General features: G+C 36.8%; 1 protein-coding gene across 1 annotated transcript; it reads left to right on the top strand.

Annotated features, from left to right (window-relative positions):
* Nucleotides 1-560: 560 nt before the first annotated feature.
* On the top strand, nucleotides 561-14,434 carry LOC107583816 (ubiquitin-conjugating enzyme E2 N). The gene is made up of 4 exons (XM_016270159.1): nucleotides 561-689; nucleotides 10,588-10,834; nucleotides 12,468-12,608; nucleotides 13,864-14,434. Exons 1-4 carry the CDS (start codon nucleotides 660-662, stop codon nucleotides 13,908-13,910), a joined length of 465 nt encoding a protein of 154 aa, XP_016125645.1. The 5' UTR covers nucleotides 561-659; the 3' UTR covers nucleotides 13,911-14,434.
* Nucleotides 14,435-15,470: the final 1,036 nt, after the last annotated feature.

Here is a 15,470-nt window from a genome sequence, read left to right as displayed (position 1 = left end):
GACTGCGAGAGAGAGAGAGAGAGAGAGAGAGAGAGAGAGGAGGGGGAGAGAGAGAGAGAGAGGAGGAGGGAGAGAGAGAGAGAGAGCAGAGATAAATATTTTAATGAGAGAGAGAGAGAGAGAGAGAGAGGAGAGGGGAGAGAGGAGGTGCTTCACGAAAATACTTTTTCAACCTATATCAAATAAATACAGTTCATGATTTCATTACGTTTATAGTTTTATGTCAGAATATTGCATACTACCAATACCAGCTATCCCGACAGTGCCATTATAATAGGTTCACAGACTGCAAATGTAGAAATTAATTTTTCTGGTGTCATTTATAAATGTGCATATTTATCAAAAGTGCTAATTTCTCAATGTTCACCTTTAAATGAAATACAGGACGTCCTCAGTGCAATGCAGAAAAAGTGTGAAAAGTACTGCACAGAATGAATGACAGAAAACACGTGAATCATGTGTTTTTACGGAACGTGTGAAAGAAACAGCTTTCATTCAACACAAACTACAACTTCCATATCTTCATCAAATTCGTACGTTTCCGCGTGCGTCTGGACGCAACGCGCCGGAAGGCGTGTGTGCGCACTGCGTCTCCGCCGTCAATGCAAATGAAGTAAGAGGCACAGAGAGTCAAAGCTAAAATCCGCATTCAAGACAAGATGGCCGGGTTGCCCCGCAGGATCATTAAGGTAACCGTGAAGTGAGACACACTACACGTTTTTAACCACTCTTTTTAAATCGTAATACCACGAAATCCTCAAATATCACTGAAACGATCAGCTAAAGAGAAGCGACGGCTGGCTTAGCGTTTGTTAGCCACTTCCGTTTCGGTACATTCACTCGTATCCCGAATATGGGTGGGTTAAAAATACATCCACCGCTGTGAAACATGGCGAAGGGCCTGCGTCTTATTCATTGCTAACGTTACTTTGAACCCAGAATCAAAAGCATTAAGACATGACAAACGTTCTCACACTAACTGAAGTCTAAACGGCACGCATTGCATGCGCTCGAGCTGCTGTGTGTGAGCTCGCGAGCTAACCGCTCCAGAGACGGCTAGCTATTCGCAAAACTTAATAAAAATGATCGAATTTAAGCAGTCACACAATTATTTACTCAACGTATTCACTTATAGACAGTCATATGTTTATTTTCTTGCGTGCAGGATGATTATCTGGCCATTTAGGATACGATTATAAGCTAAAGAATGAGGCTCTCCCGCTTCCTGTGGGCTAGGGAAGCTGTCGCGGTGCTTCTGCTGCTAAATGAGCTAATGACGGCAGGCCCCAAACAGCAGAAATGGCAAATAAACAACATAAGAGAATTAAAGTAGACAATTGAAGAGCAGCACATTCTAAATGAGAACTGCCTTTTATTATAACAAAAAAAGTAACCGTGTAACACTGAATTAAAAGGACAGTTCACAAAAAATTCATATTTAAATCGTCATCTTTTATTAACCCTTGTTGTGTAGTTCTAAACCAAAAACAAAAGGTGTATGTCAGTCTGGAACACAGAAGGAAATGTTAGACAAAATGAAAGTCTCAGTCTCCATCCACTTCATTTTGGGGACGTGATATTCCTAATTGCCTCCTTTTGTGTTCCGCAGAAGAATGTGACACTTTTTTTCTTTTTTTTTTTCTTTTAATGTTTTTTAAAACTCCAGTGAACAGATTTATGGCTAGTGAAATGACACCAGCTGCTTCCTCCTGATAATATCTTGAATGCATGTTTCCGCATATTTAAGAGGAATCTGATTCATTAGATAAGGCCTTGGTGCAACCTCGGCGCATCTGCATTTTTTGGGTATATTATACATTTTTCTCACTTTGCATTGTCCACTTCTGCTATTGTCCAGTGCCTAAACATATTGCACTTCCAGGTTTTTTTGGCCACAGGGATGATATTGTTGAATTCATTGCATCTCTAGTTGACTGGGAAATTAACAGACTAATTTGAGTTGGAGGGCTGGGAATGCATACTTAAAGGATTAGTTCACTTCCAGAATAAAAATGTCCTGATAATTTGCTCACCCCCATGTCATTTAAGATGTTGATGTCTTTCTTTCTTCAGTCAAAAAGAAAATAAGGTTTTTGAGGAAAATATTCCAGGATTTTTCTCCATATAATGGACTTCAATGGTGGCCAACAGGTTGAAGTTCCAAATTGCAGTTTCAGTGCAGCTTCAAAGGCTCTACACGATCCCAGCTGAGGAATAATGGTCTTATCTAGCGAAACGATCGGCTATTTTCTAAGAAAAATGTAAATACTTTTTAACCAGAAATGCTCGTCTTGCACTAGCTTGACTTCACGAATTACGTAGTCACGTTGGAAAGGTCATGCATAATGTAGGCGGAAGTACCGACTAGGGCTGCACGATAAACCGAAATGGAATTGAGATCGCGATTCGACAGAAGCTGTGATTGTCATGTGTATCTTTCAGTGAAGCACGGTTCTGTGATCAGCAGTAAATCTCCATCCAAAGGCCAGAGGGCGCTCTCGCGCTGAAACTCCAAATACGCCTCGTAGAAGAAACCCAGAAAATGCCTATCACTGCAGCTGAATAAACAGAAGATTCAACTGCTTTCATTGATTCAACGTGACTAATAAACACACGACTACGGCAAACACTGCTTAAATACTATGAAATATGTTGCGTGCTTTATTCTGTGTAAGAAGCCACATCTCACAGAAGGGTTTATTTCAAACACTCGACTGACGTTATGAAGTGAGTTTGGAGTAAAAATGTTATTAAATGTGGTATTTTCACATGCTTTCAGATGGAGCAGCATTTACTTCACAGAGCCGTAGTTCACTGAGAAGCTATGCAAACAGCTGTCATTATTGCGAACGATTTCTTCGATTTCAGAATCGCGCAATAAAATCATCTGTGATTTTTTTGCGTAACTTGTCAGTGAACTACGGCTATGTGTAGTAAATTCTGCTCCATCTGAAAGCACGTGATGATGATTTCCTGCTGATTACAGAACCGGCATTACTATCAAAATGTGCATGACAATCGCATTCGATTAATCGTGCAGCCCTAGTACCGACCCAGTGTTTACAAAGCGAACGTGCAACAAAAGTCAAATGCCCTTTACAAGAAAAGGTAAAACAACGATGTCGGACAGTTTTGAAGTTGGAGGACAAAATGAGATGGCGTTTTTCACCCTACCTTTTTGAGTACACAGAAGAAACGCTAACCGCGCATGACCTTTCCAACGTGATTACATAATGCATGATATCACGGACGCGCATCACAGTGCAAGACAAGTATTTACACTTTTAATTAATTTATTTTTTTATTTTTTAGAAACAAAATAAGGTAAGACCCTTATTCCTCGGTTGGGATCGTGTAGAGCCCTTTGAATCTGCATTGAAACTGCAATTTAGACCTTCGACCTGTTGGGTCCCATTGAAGTCCATTATATGGAGAAAAATCCTGGAATGTTTTCCTCGTAACGTAAAAAACGTAATTTCTTGTGATAGAGGAAGGAAAGACATGAATTTCTTGGACGACATGGGGCTGAGTAAATCATCAGGAAATGTTTATTCTGGAAGTGAACTAATCTTTTAATGTCCCCCAAGCATGAGACCATGACAGGGAGCCCCTCTTGTTTGTTTGCTCTGCATGGTTTTGTCTGTGGGTTAACTGAAAAGATGTGGGGAATTTCATTCGGAGTACACTGTATATGCTAAGCTAACTGAAATAACAGTAAAGACATTTGTGCCTAACGTTAACATTATCTTTAAGAAAAGTTTTTAGGAAAAATATATATGGCTGTGTTTAGGGTAGGAATTTAATATTTTTTATTTAGCACGGACAAATTAAAATGATCAGAAGTGACAGCGAAGATTTATAGTATTGCAATATATATGTTTCAAATAAATGCTGTTCTTTTGAACATTCTATTAATCAAAGATTTCTGAAAAAATTTATATTGATAATAATAAGAAATGTTTCATTCAGCTTTGCGGACACAGGAGTAAATGTAGATTTTAAGATATATATAAGATATAAAAGTTTTAATTTTAAATTCAAATTTCAAAAACTTAAAAAATAAGTGTGCCACCCCCAAAAGTGTAATATCCACTTTTTGGTGTGAGTTCTCAGGTTCTAAGTAGACAATCTCTCAGGTGGAGTACAGAATAGTACAGCAGTTCTCAGATGAACAACGTCTCCAGACTCAAGCATTCCACAGGTGATATCAGATTCTCATTAGTCATATGGGTGTGAGTTTCCAAAGGGCTTTAAGGTTCAGCCCTGTGTCTCTCTCACGGGACGCAAAGTGTCTGTCTTGATTGGGATTTAATGACTGTCAATTTAACCCTTGAAGACTTGGTTTCAGATTAAATGCCGGGTATATTCAGTACATGATTTTATGCCAGATATTCACAAGCTAACAGTTTTCTGGAGGTCGGTGACAAAAGCCCAAAATCTGTGGCAAATTGGTGCTTGTTCATGTGAGTAACAAAAGATGTGATCTGAGAGAATCGCCGATGTGTCGCATATACCTGAGAAATATTTAGCAGGCTAAATATCTGGGCCCGTCTACGACTCACTGTCTTGCGGTGTGAAATGTTTTTACAGGAAATGACATCAGCCTGCAGCCAATGAGAGAGCAAGATACATGGCAAGGGAAATTTCAGGGGGAGGATTCATCTCCCCAACCATTCTCTCCTCCATATTCTTCAGTTTTTTTTTTTGTTTGTTTTTTTTCGCTGCAAATAAGGGCACGGTCAACCTGCACAGTCAACCACCATTTTTAATTTGGAGGAAGTCCAGTCTTGTGACAAAATTTCACTCACATGTGATCTTATGTTATTTTTTGTATAGCTGTTCACATTGTTGTTTTAAATGTGGCCAATATCAGATTTCCAGTGTGAACAGTAGGGCTGGGTGATATAAACTATATAAGATATAAGCTAAAAAACGTATAAACACTATAATGTTTCATATCGTTAGGTATCGATAATTATTGAAATTTTTTTATAACCCTTTTTAAAACAGAGCAATATAAAAAAAAAATTTTTATTTAACCACAGTATTTTTTTAATTTACTCAATTTATTAAGACAACAGATATTTGTATTGTTTTAACAGTCAAAAACTAAATAAAATATAGACAAATATCTCCTTTCTTATGTTTTATATGCAGATTAAATAAGTCTTAAGGAAACTTTTGTCTTGTCTCCCGAGGCCATAGGAGGGCGCAATGAGCAAAATAATGCAGCGCATTAAATTGTTTATTCAGTGCAATTAAATAATAATTGTCTATAAAATACATGCATAACGTCTAAATTAACATATATAAATCAAATATAATTTCGTAAGTTGAATAAACAATTATGAACAAAACAGCATAATGTATTTATGCATTGCTTAAAGGGGTCATGATGTGATTTCAATTTTTCCTTTCTCTTTGGAGTGTTACAAGCTCTTGGTGCATAAAGAAGATCTGTAAAGTTGCAAAGACTAAAGTCTCAAATCCAAAGAGATATTCTTTATAAAAGTTCAGAGTCAGCCACACCTACCTAAAACGGCTCATTCTAACATGCCCCCACATATCTACCTCACTATGTGAGATTTGCATAACACCGCCCAAATGTTCACGCAAAGAAGGCGTAACATGTATTCTCACTGTAGTATTGTTGACGCTGCAGCCATGTCGTGAAGATGCTGTGTGCATCGCTGTGATGTGTATATATAGCCCTAGTTGTTCTTTAGTTCCTTGTGAGTTGTTGAATGTAATGGTTGTCTGTTTGCCAGTCATTCTGTTCTTTGTTCCCTTTGGTTTTTGGCTTATTGTTTTAGTTTTTCCATTAAATACCAGCGCACATAGATCCTTGCCTCTGCCTGTTTTCTGCAGCTTCTCCACAACGTTAGTTTTTGACTGGCGTGTCTCTTTGACTAGTGCATCTTTGAGCCTATATTTAGTATAAGTAAAATACTTAAGTACTGTTAAAATCAGATACTTTAAGACTTTTACTCAAGTTGTTTTGGAATTGGTGACTTGTAACGTGTAGTGGAGTAATTTTCACTGTAAGGTATCTGTACTTTTACTCAAGTATGGTTTTTAGGTACTCTTTACACCTCTGGTTCTGACTCACAGTCTGTAAGTACGTTTTCATTTAAAGGATTTGCCACTGATGATTCAAACGCGAGTTTTGGGCAGTGTGGAGTAGCACTTGTTGTTTGTCATTTCTCTGATCACAAATGCAGACAGAGTTTTATATTTACGCGGCGCGATGCAATGCAACGCGTAAAAAGACAGTAAGTCATTATAATCAGTAATTATGTCCCCACTGGATGCAACAAATGCCTCGTTTGTAATGGGTTTTAATGTTTTTGTCTCATCGCTCCAGCTAGGAGACGGCATCAACAGTATGGTAAGGGGCGTAACATTTCCGTCTCACGCTTGAGGTATTCGGCCAATCACAACGCATTGGATAGCTGGCCAATCACAGCACACCTTGCTTTTTCAGACCGATGAGCTTTGTAAAAATCGACGCGTTTCAAAAAGGCAGGGCATTGAGGAGAAACAATAATATACAGTATGTGGAAAATGTTTTTTTTTTTTTACTTTAAACCGCATAAACATTTCATTACACCAAATACACCAAATAATGTTCTTTTTAGCAGCATCATATGACCCCTTTAATACAAAGAGCCGAAGTGTCATTCACACAGATTGCATTTAAAAACATAAGAGACACCGTGAAATGGAATAAACCTTCACAAATTTGCGATATGGTTTCTAAAAGTTGAAACTTTTTTAACTTTGCATGGCTACATCTCGTGTGAGGCGCGAGTGCAGCAGTCATATTGGTTTGGTATTTGCATGGCTTGGTTTCGTTTTAACCTAATTAAGATCTTCTCCGCATTGAGCTTCAATATTTATCTTAATATTTTGAATGCATAACGCAGCAGCGGCACATCTCGTGGGCTAAACTAACAAAACATTAAAATGCAACAACGTCACTTACATTATTATCACCGCATCTCGTGCACCACTGATAACCAAAGAGATATTGTTTATCACAGTTAAGACTCTGTGGAGTCAGCTGTCTTAACCGTGGCTTGTGTACTGCAGACACATATCACTGTCTGCCACGCGACTCTGTTCCCCTTTCAGGCTCTGTCTTTACATTTATTTTGAAAGCTGAAGCTCGCGATTATGGTAAGGGGCGTTACATTTCCGACGAGTGCTTGCGGTGTTCGGCCAATCACAATGCACTGGGTCAGCTGGTCAATCAGAGCAGACTGCGCTTGTCGGAAGGAGGGACTTTGTAGAAAACGAAGCGTTTGAGAGAGACAGTGCATATAGGACGTACAATAATGTACAGTATTTGAAAAATAATGTGTTTTTTGAACATTAAAGCATGTCAACATATTCTGTTACACCAAATACACAAAATAATGATCTTTAAAAAAGCATCATATAACCCCTTTAAATTCGACTAATATTCTTTATTCACAATCTCCATCACAGGCAGGCACAGCACTCATGTGTTTGTGTGTGCTGTCTGCGTCACTCATAGCACGTGCCTATATCGAAAAATTTTTTATATCGTTATCAATTGTGTACCATTGATAAATACCGATACCGTTTTATCGCCCAGGCCTAGTGAACAGAACATGGTTCTGAACTGACCTGCATGCGCAAAAAGAACAATACGGACAAAGTTCAAAGTTCTTATTGTTGTGAAAACCAGGTTTTCACAACAAAATCTGCCCAATTGCTTCTCAAAACTAGTCCACAACTAGCCCAATTGTGTTCGTGGGGGTTATATATTGCGTTAGTGGGGTCACTTTAACCCACGGAGTTGAAAAACAACCCGTGGTAGCAATGAAAAGGTATCCCAATTCTGCGGGAAAAATGTGGACTTGGCCACACTTGCGCAGCGCGCTGTCATACGGAAGTAAACACGGAGGACATTAAGTAAGTGATTATGCAGTTATTTATAGTGTGATCTGCCGCAGAAGCCAGCCAAATTATGCGCAGGCAATATGAAAAATAAAGACAAGGATGTGACCGAAGAGAGCAGAGTTTTGAAACTTTTTTTATGATATGAGCCCTCATATTTTGCTTGTATATAAATTTTTGTCACTGCAGTACTTATGAGTTCTGAAACATCACTGTTAAGGCTGGAAAAATAAATCGATGCATCGCGAATCGAGAAATGATTCAACATCGATTCTGAGATTTTCCGAATGCATCGCGATTCTTTCTTGAGTCGATTCTGAGCTTAGTTTTGAACAGCAGATGGCACTGCATGCTTTATAAAAACTAGATTAGCGCGCCATCTGCTGTTAAAATCTAAGCTCAGAATCGATTCCAGAGGAATCGCGATGCAGTCCCAGCCCTGATCACTGTACTTCCACTGACTACCTTTCGCAACTGTCTTGATAACTTTGGGTATGTAAAAATCTGTGAAGTGACTCCCATGAGCGCAGAATCGTGACGAATGTTTATCTAGAGTGATGTAAAAGTCGCATGAATTCTGATATGACTGTTCCACTGCGGTCGCATTCCAAAACATCTGACCTGCATCGGATTTAGTACCACATAAGGAAGTGGCACAAATCGGAATTGAAAAGATCAGATTCCATGTGGTTTGTGCTGTTCACACTGTCATGAGAAAAACAGATCTGAGGCACATGTGAGCAAAAAAAAAAATCCGATTTGGGCCACATTTGTGCAAACCACAGTAACTTCATGATAACAGTTGTACAGTGTGAAAGGAACAGCAAGCGAATGACTTTATGAAAATTGTTTAGTGTATACCTGGTATTACTGGAGTTATATTCATGAGATCGAGATATAATTCCATGCTAAATGTCATTGAGCTGTGCAAGCTACAGGACAGCGTTAAGACTAATCGTGTTATAAAAATGGTGCTTGATATTGAAATTGCAAGATACTGTCTTTTCTAATGTGGTTCGCAAAGAGTGTTTACTGAAAATATTGCCATAGTGCCTAACCAGCAGTGTTTGTAGTGTAAGATCTAAGATTGTCCTCTGCCCTACTGAAGGTTATGGGTGCTGTATTATCTGTAAATATTGTAGTTCTGACGTTAGTAACTATATTTAAACTCAAAGTTTGTGACTTGGTTGATATTTACAATAAAACACTTTTCTTATTTAAGATGCATACACTTTCAGGAAACCTTTCATGGTTCAAATAGTTGCATTCAAAAGTTGGGGGTCAGTAATTTATTTGATTAAAAATACAGTAAAATTGTGAACTGTTATTACAATTTAAAATGTTTTCTTTTTGATTATATTTTAAAATGTAATTTATTCCTGTGATGGTAAAGCTGAATTTTCACCAGCATTACTCCAGTCTTCAGTGTCACATGATCCTTCAGAAATCATTCTAATATGCTGATTTGCTGCTCAAGTCAATTTTTTATGTATGATGAAAAGTTATCCTCCTTATTTTTGCGAAAACCATGATGCATTTTTTTGAGAATGTTTTGATTAATAGAAAGTTGAAAAGAACAGCATTTGAAACATGAATCTTTTGTAACATTAGCAAGAGTAACATGTCTTTACTGTCACTGTTCATCAATTTAATGCATCTTTGCTGAATAAAAAGTATTAATTTCTAGCAAAAATCTTGCCGACCCCAACTTTCAAATAGTGATATACATGCTTGCTGCAATTTAAAAAGAAAGAAAGAAAGCTACATATTTTCACAGGATTGGAACAAGCGTTCACAAAGTTTACATGTTCATTTGGTAAATACTTTCGTCTACCAATAAGAATGTTTAAATTTGCCATTCTCACCCTGTCAATCTGTGCTAAAAGTGCGTCTGGGCTTGGTCATGTTAAAGGGGTGGTTGATTGCGATTTCACTTTTTTAACGTTAGTGTGTAATGTTGCTGTTTGAGCATAAACAATATCTGCAAAGTTGCAGCGCTGAAAGTTGAATGCAAACGGAGATATCGTCTTTTAAAATTCTGGCAGTTTAATGACTACAAAAACGACTGGTAAGGGTCTACAACGAGCTTCTTCCCAGGTCCGTTACGTCACGAACCCAGATAAACCCCGCCCTCTTCAAACCCAGGCTTCATAAAAACAGGAAATAATCGAGGCGTTTGTTAGAGAAGGGACAGATCGGTGTGGAATAAAGGTAAATTATGTGAAAAATAATGTGTTTTTTTTAAAAAACGAAGCATGAACACATGTTAGACTGCACCCCATAAACACAATCAAGCCTAGAAAAACCCAGTCAACCACACCTTTAATATCTAATTTTTAAAAAATCCAGAACCTAACATTCTTAATGGCCTATCAGGCCATGAATCACCTAGCCATACAGGTTCGTTTGCCATTGGAATGTGTTGATGCAGGACAATTATTGTTTGTGCAACGTTACAAGGAGAAGCGAAAACACAAAACTGTTGTCACTGTGCGCATTACATGTTAGCTCTTTCTGCTGATTTGTTTACTCCTGTGTACTCGACTGTCTCACTACCAGTGCTTTGGCTAATTGCTAAATAACTGAGTTTGTAGATGCTTGATGTTCCAGCCTAATTGTGCATGTTTCCATGTCTGTGTGTGTGTGTGTGTGTGTGTGTAGGAAACTCAGCGTTTGTTGGCAGAGCCGGTGCCAGGTATAAAGGCAGAGCCAGATGAGGGGAACGCTCGCTACTTCCATGTGGTCATCGCCGGACCTCAAGACTCCCCATTTGAGGGAGGAACTTTTAAACTTGAACTCTTTCTTCCTGAAGAATATCCCATGGCAGCTCCGAAAGTACGCTTCATGACCAAAATATATCACCCCAATGTAGACAAGTTGGGAAGAATATGTCTAGATATTTTGAAAGGTGAGATACCATTTTATTCCATCTTCTGAAACTTTCTAAATAACAGATCATACTGATTTTACCCATCGTGACCTAAAGTCATTATGGTTTAATGCTTTAATTCTGCTGTAATGGGACACTTGGAACAAAATGTGATTCATCATTTCATCTGCCATTAGTTTTTAAAATAGCAACATTTCTCTTTTGAAGTTAATCAGATGATCACTAGATGTTTCATTAGTCAGATATCATACATTCATCCTGAAGGGCCTGTTTCTATATTTCACCAGCTGTGACTTCAAACACATCATGCACTTTTATATACATTATTGTTCAAATGTTTGGGGTTAGTAAGATTTTTACTTTATTGGAAATATATTAATTAATACTTTTATTCAGCAAGGATGCATTAAACTGACAAAAAGTAACTAAAGACATTATATAATGTAGAATGTTATAAATAAATGCTGTTCTTTTGAACTATTTATTCATCAAAGAATCCTGAAAAAATGTATCATGATTTCCAAAAAAATTAAGAAGCACAACTGTTACTTTGCAACATTAATAATAATAAGGAATATTTCTTGATCACCAAATCAGCATATAAGAATGATTTCTGAAGGATCATGCGACACTGAAGACTGGAATAATGATTGCAAATCAGCTTTGCCATCACTGGAATACATTACATTTTAAAATGTATTAAAATAGAAAACGGTTATATTAAATTGTAATAATATTTCACAATATTACTGCTTTTACTGTATTTTTTCAAATAAATTCAGCATCGGTGAGAATAAGAGACTTATTGACCCCAAACTTTTTAAACCGTTGTGTGTGTGTGTTTGTATACACAAAATGAAACTAAATGGCTACTTCCTTTAATACATGTGTGATATGCAAGATATGATTTTGTCATGTGAGTTTCTGTGTGATGGTGAAAATTCTATAGATATAGCTAAAAATTAGCTTGGAACAACCCTTGTTCTCAGTTCATTCATTCATCAGTGTGAATGCTAGACTAACCAATATTATTTACAGTAATTATATTGTATAATTGTTTGTGTTTGTATCTGACACTGTTTGCTAATATTGAGAGAAAACAGAAAATGGGAGAAGTAAACATTTTCCCAAGCAAAAACCACATACTTGGAACATTTAACATTTTTATCCAAAATAATTTCTTGCTACATATAAGTAATTAATTAATTCATTCATGTTGCCAGTCCCAGCACTAACAAAACCGTAGACAGTTAAATACATTTATTTTTTTCCCACCACTCTCAGATGAAGTGGGCAATAAAATGTCCTATGATAAAACGTGCTATTGAAATGGGGGAAATTAGTATTATGTCCTTGGAGTAGACTGTAGGCGAAAAATGAATATGAAAAAAAGGGGAAAAAAGGCTAATTTTAGCTTTACCTCAGAGGAAAGGCAGTTTGAGTCTGTTAAATTTTATAGCTCCCTTACCTAACATGTACATACTGTGAAAGATTTGCCCATTTAATCTCTGTTGGAAGATTTCAGATTACACTTTTGACCCCACAGAGAATGATCTCTCTGCTGGAGTTGGCACATATGGAAGCTAGCATCTACTTTTCTGCTAATGCTCTTGCTCTTGTTTTTCTCTCTCCATGGCATGATGGCACACAGATAAGTGGTCTCCAGCCTTGCAGATCCGCACAGTGCTGCTATCAATCCAGGCATTACTAAGCGCTCCCAACCCCGATGATCCTCTAGCAAACGATGTTGCAGAACAGTGGAAGACTAACGAAGCTCAAGCCATAGAGACAGGTGGGTGCTGGTTAAATGCATTTAAAGGGAAAGTTGATTCTAAATTTTTTTTTTTTCCTCACTCATGACATTCTTATGGAAGTTTGTTTCTGCCATAGGATGAAAAAAATTAAGATAATTGAGTTTGTATCACAGTTCAGCCTTCTTAATTGCTATTCTGAGAAAATATTGAGATATAAACTTGCAATTCTTAAAAAAAATTTAAACTCTGAAATTGCGAGAAAATCAGAATTGTGACCGACTTGTCTCGCAAATCTGAGTATGTCTCTTTTTCTTTTTTTTGTGTTTTTTTTTTAGTTTACATCTTGTAATTTTGACTTTTTTCCCCCTCTGAATTTTAAGTTTACATCTAGCAATTCTCAAATTTTTTTCCACTGAATTCTGAATTTACATCTTGCAATTTTTTTTTCCATAATGGAATAAAAAAATTGAAAAGGGTAATTGCAACTTTTTATCTCACAATTCTGACTTTTTTTCTCGCATTTGTGATTTTATATCTTACTATTCTGAGTTTATATCTCACAATTAAGGGTTTATATATTAAAAAAAAGTCAATTTTCATAAACTCACTTGCGGGAAAAAAGTCAGAATTGTCATAAGTATAAACTCTCATTTGTGGGAGAAAAGTCAGAATTGTTAGATAAACATTTGCAATTAGCTTTTTTTTTTATTTATTTTTTTATTCCGAGGTGGAAATTAACTTCCATACATTCTAAACCTTAATGACTGACTTCTGTGGAACACAAAAGATATTTTGAAAAATATAATGAAAGTCAGTTGTTCCAGTATTGTGTATGGTCTTCAAAACATTGTTCTTTTGTGTTCCACAGAGGAAAGTCAGTCATAAAGGTTTAGAATGGCATTAGAATAAAATCCATCTCTGTACTTTGACTGATACATCTGTTAAAAAATGCAATGAATAATAGATATTGCTAATATTTATTTGTATGTACATTCACTTAAATCAGAGGTTTTTCTGGGTGGTCCATAAACTTTAAGAGGCTACTACATTGATAATCTGTGTCCCAGAGGCCTTAATCTATAACACTGCTCTTGCAAAATCATTTTTATCTCATGTAACTGCTTTCGAAGTACATTTTGATATTGCTAATCACTTTTTACAGTTGTTATTAATTCTTTTATATAAAAGTCAGCTTTGTGCTGAAGATACCGAGTAATTTATCTCTACAGGGATTTAAGTGCGAGATAAAACACTCGGGGGTGTATTAACTCTGCATTTGTTTGTCTATTTCAGCCCGAACATGGACCAGGCTTTATGCCGGAAACAATATAGAAGTCTAGAAATGTGTGTGGGGAGACAAAAAAAGGAAGTCAAGAGTGAACACAACTCCATGTTCTGCCAAGACCTATTCATTTTCATGTAAAGGACACAGTCTTAGGAAACAAAAAATTATGATAAACTGTAAAGAATATATTAACACAAAAGTAAAAAGAAAACTTAAGACAATTTATGATTTAAATGCACATTAGTACAACAAAAAATGTCTTTGTCCTGATTCACCGCTGTTGAGATGCATGGGCAGATCGACTCGTACAGCTTTCTTTTACAGTGGTTGGGGAGGTAGCCGCAGACTTCTGCTATGAAGCGTGCATTAAAACTGAATGTCATTTGTCAGTCCCCTTGTTTTTTTTTTTGTGGGAGGGGGGTAACTTTTTATATTTCTTTTAACCTTTTTTCTTCTCATTGCTCTGTGTTAATGAGGAGCAGCAGACTAGCCCCTGTTTAGAGCACCCTTTCTGTCAAACTGCAGACTCACCCCGTTAGGAAACCTAGGAAAAATGTATAGGTTCACTACAACAGAAAAGACGCAAGATTTAAACCACATGCAAACAGTAATTTCACCTGGGAAATGGTTCAACTGGAAAGTCCTTCCACCATCACAGAAACATTTAAAGATGTAAACCCTAATGTAGACTTGATTTGTGTTTTGGACTATGGGCAAGGTAGAGCTAGAGTGAAGGAAGATTTTGCGTAATATTTCTTTTAGCATAACAATTCTGTTAATGTATCCGGTTTTAGTGTTTTATGTATCTTGCCATCGCTGTACTAATTGCACTCTTGAAACTCCATTGCGTGCTTTTTGTTTTCTTGTGTCCATCACAGTCCAGTGCATTGAGATTCATTTGTCTGTTTCTTCCCTTAAGCATTTATTTTCGATACACCGTGACTGCAGGGGAGTTGGAGACGAATGATGAATAGTGAGATTTTAGTAAAGGGGTGAGGGGTGGGAATGTTTGCAGAAACATTGCAAAAGCTCAATAAAGACTTTGTCTCAATTTCCACGATTGGTCTTTGGTTAAAACATCGATTTCAACTCTGTTTGTAAATTCCTGCTTTCTATAGAAAGGGGGAAAAGATCATGCTTTTTAAAACGTTATGACAACAGTCCACACACATATTTCTGTTCTTTCTGTAAATAAAATCTGTTGATTAATAACAAATATTTATGGTGGTGGTTTCATTACATTTCCGAGAATGACTAACGCCTTTAACTGCTCATTTGTTTTCCCGTGTCTGCTGTTTTCCTGTCTTTCAGAAGGCTTTCATAGACTGGAGAAAATATTAGTCACAGTGTAAGTGCAATGTTTATCATTACTCCAAAACAACCTGGAGTGATCACTTGCAGATTTATTTCGCAAGTTCAACCAAACACATCTTTAAAGCACCTTTTTAAGTTCTAAGAGGCTGTTGTGCCTATAGGTGATGTCTGCATTATTAAACTTTATTAGTTTGTAATATTTACCGATGTATTTTATTTAAAGGGGTCATATGATGCTTTTTTATAGATCTTTATTTTGTGTATTTGGTGTAACAGAATATGTTGACATGCTTTTAATGTT

Source organism: Sinocyclocheilus grahami, unplaced genomic scaffold, assembly GCF_001515645.1.
Source record: "Sinocyclocheilus grahami isolate Dianchi unplaced genomic scaffold, SAMN03320097.WGS_v1.1 scaffold55.1, whole genome shotgun sequence".
NCBI lineage: Eukaryota > Metazoa > Chordata > Actinopteri > Cypriniformes > Cyprinidae > Sinocyclocheilus > Sinocyclocheilus grahami.
Note: the sequence above shows the minus strand (reverse complement) of the source record. Positions and strands in the feature narration are given on the sequence as shown.

Bases quoted from the DNA above. Each gene is read 5' to 3' on its own strand.
- LOC107583816 (XM_016270159.1), top strand. From the start codon at position 660: ATGGCCGGGTTGCCCCGCAGGATCATTAAG. The intron at 10,835-12,467 runs GTGAGATACCAT...GATGGCACACAG, and splicing joins ATGTCTAGATATTTTGAAAG to ATAAGTGGTCTCCAGCCTTG. The intron at 12,609-13,863 runs GTGGGTGCTGGT...TGTCTATTTCAG, and splicing joins AGCTCAAGCCATAGAGACAG to CCCGAACATGGACCAGGCTT.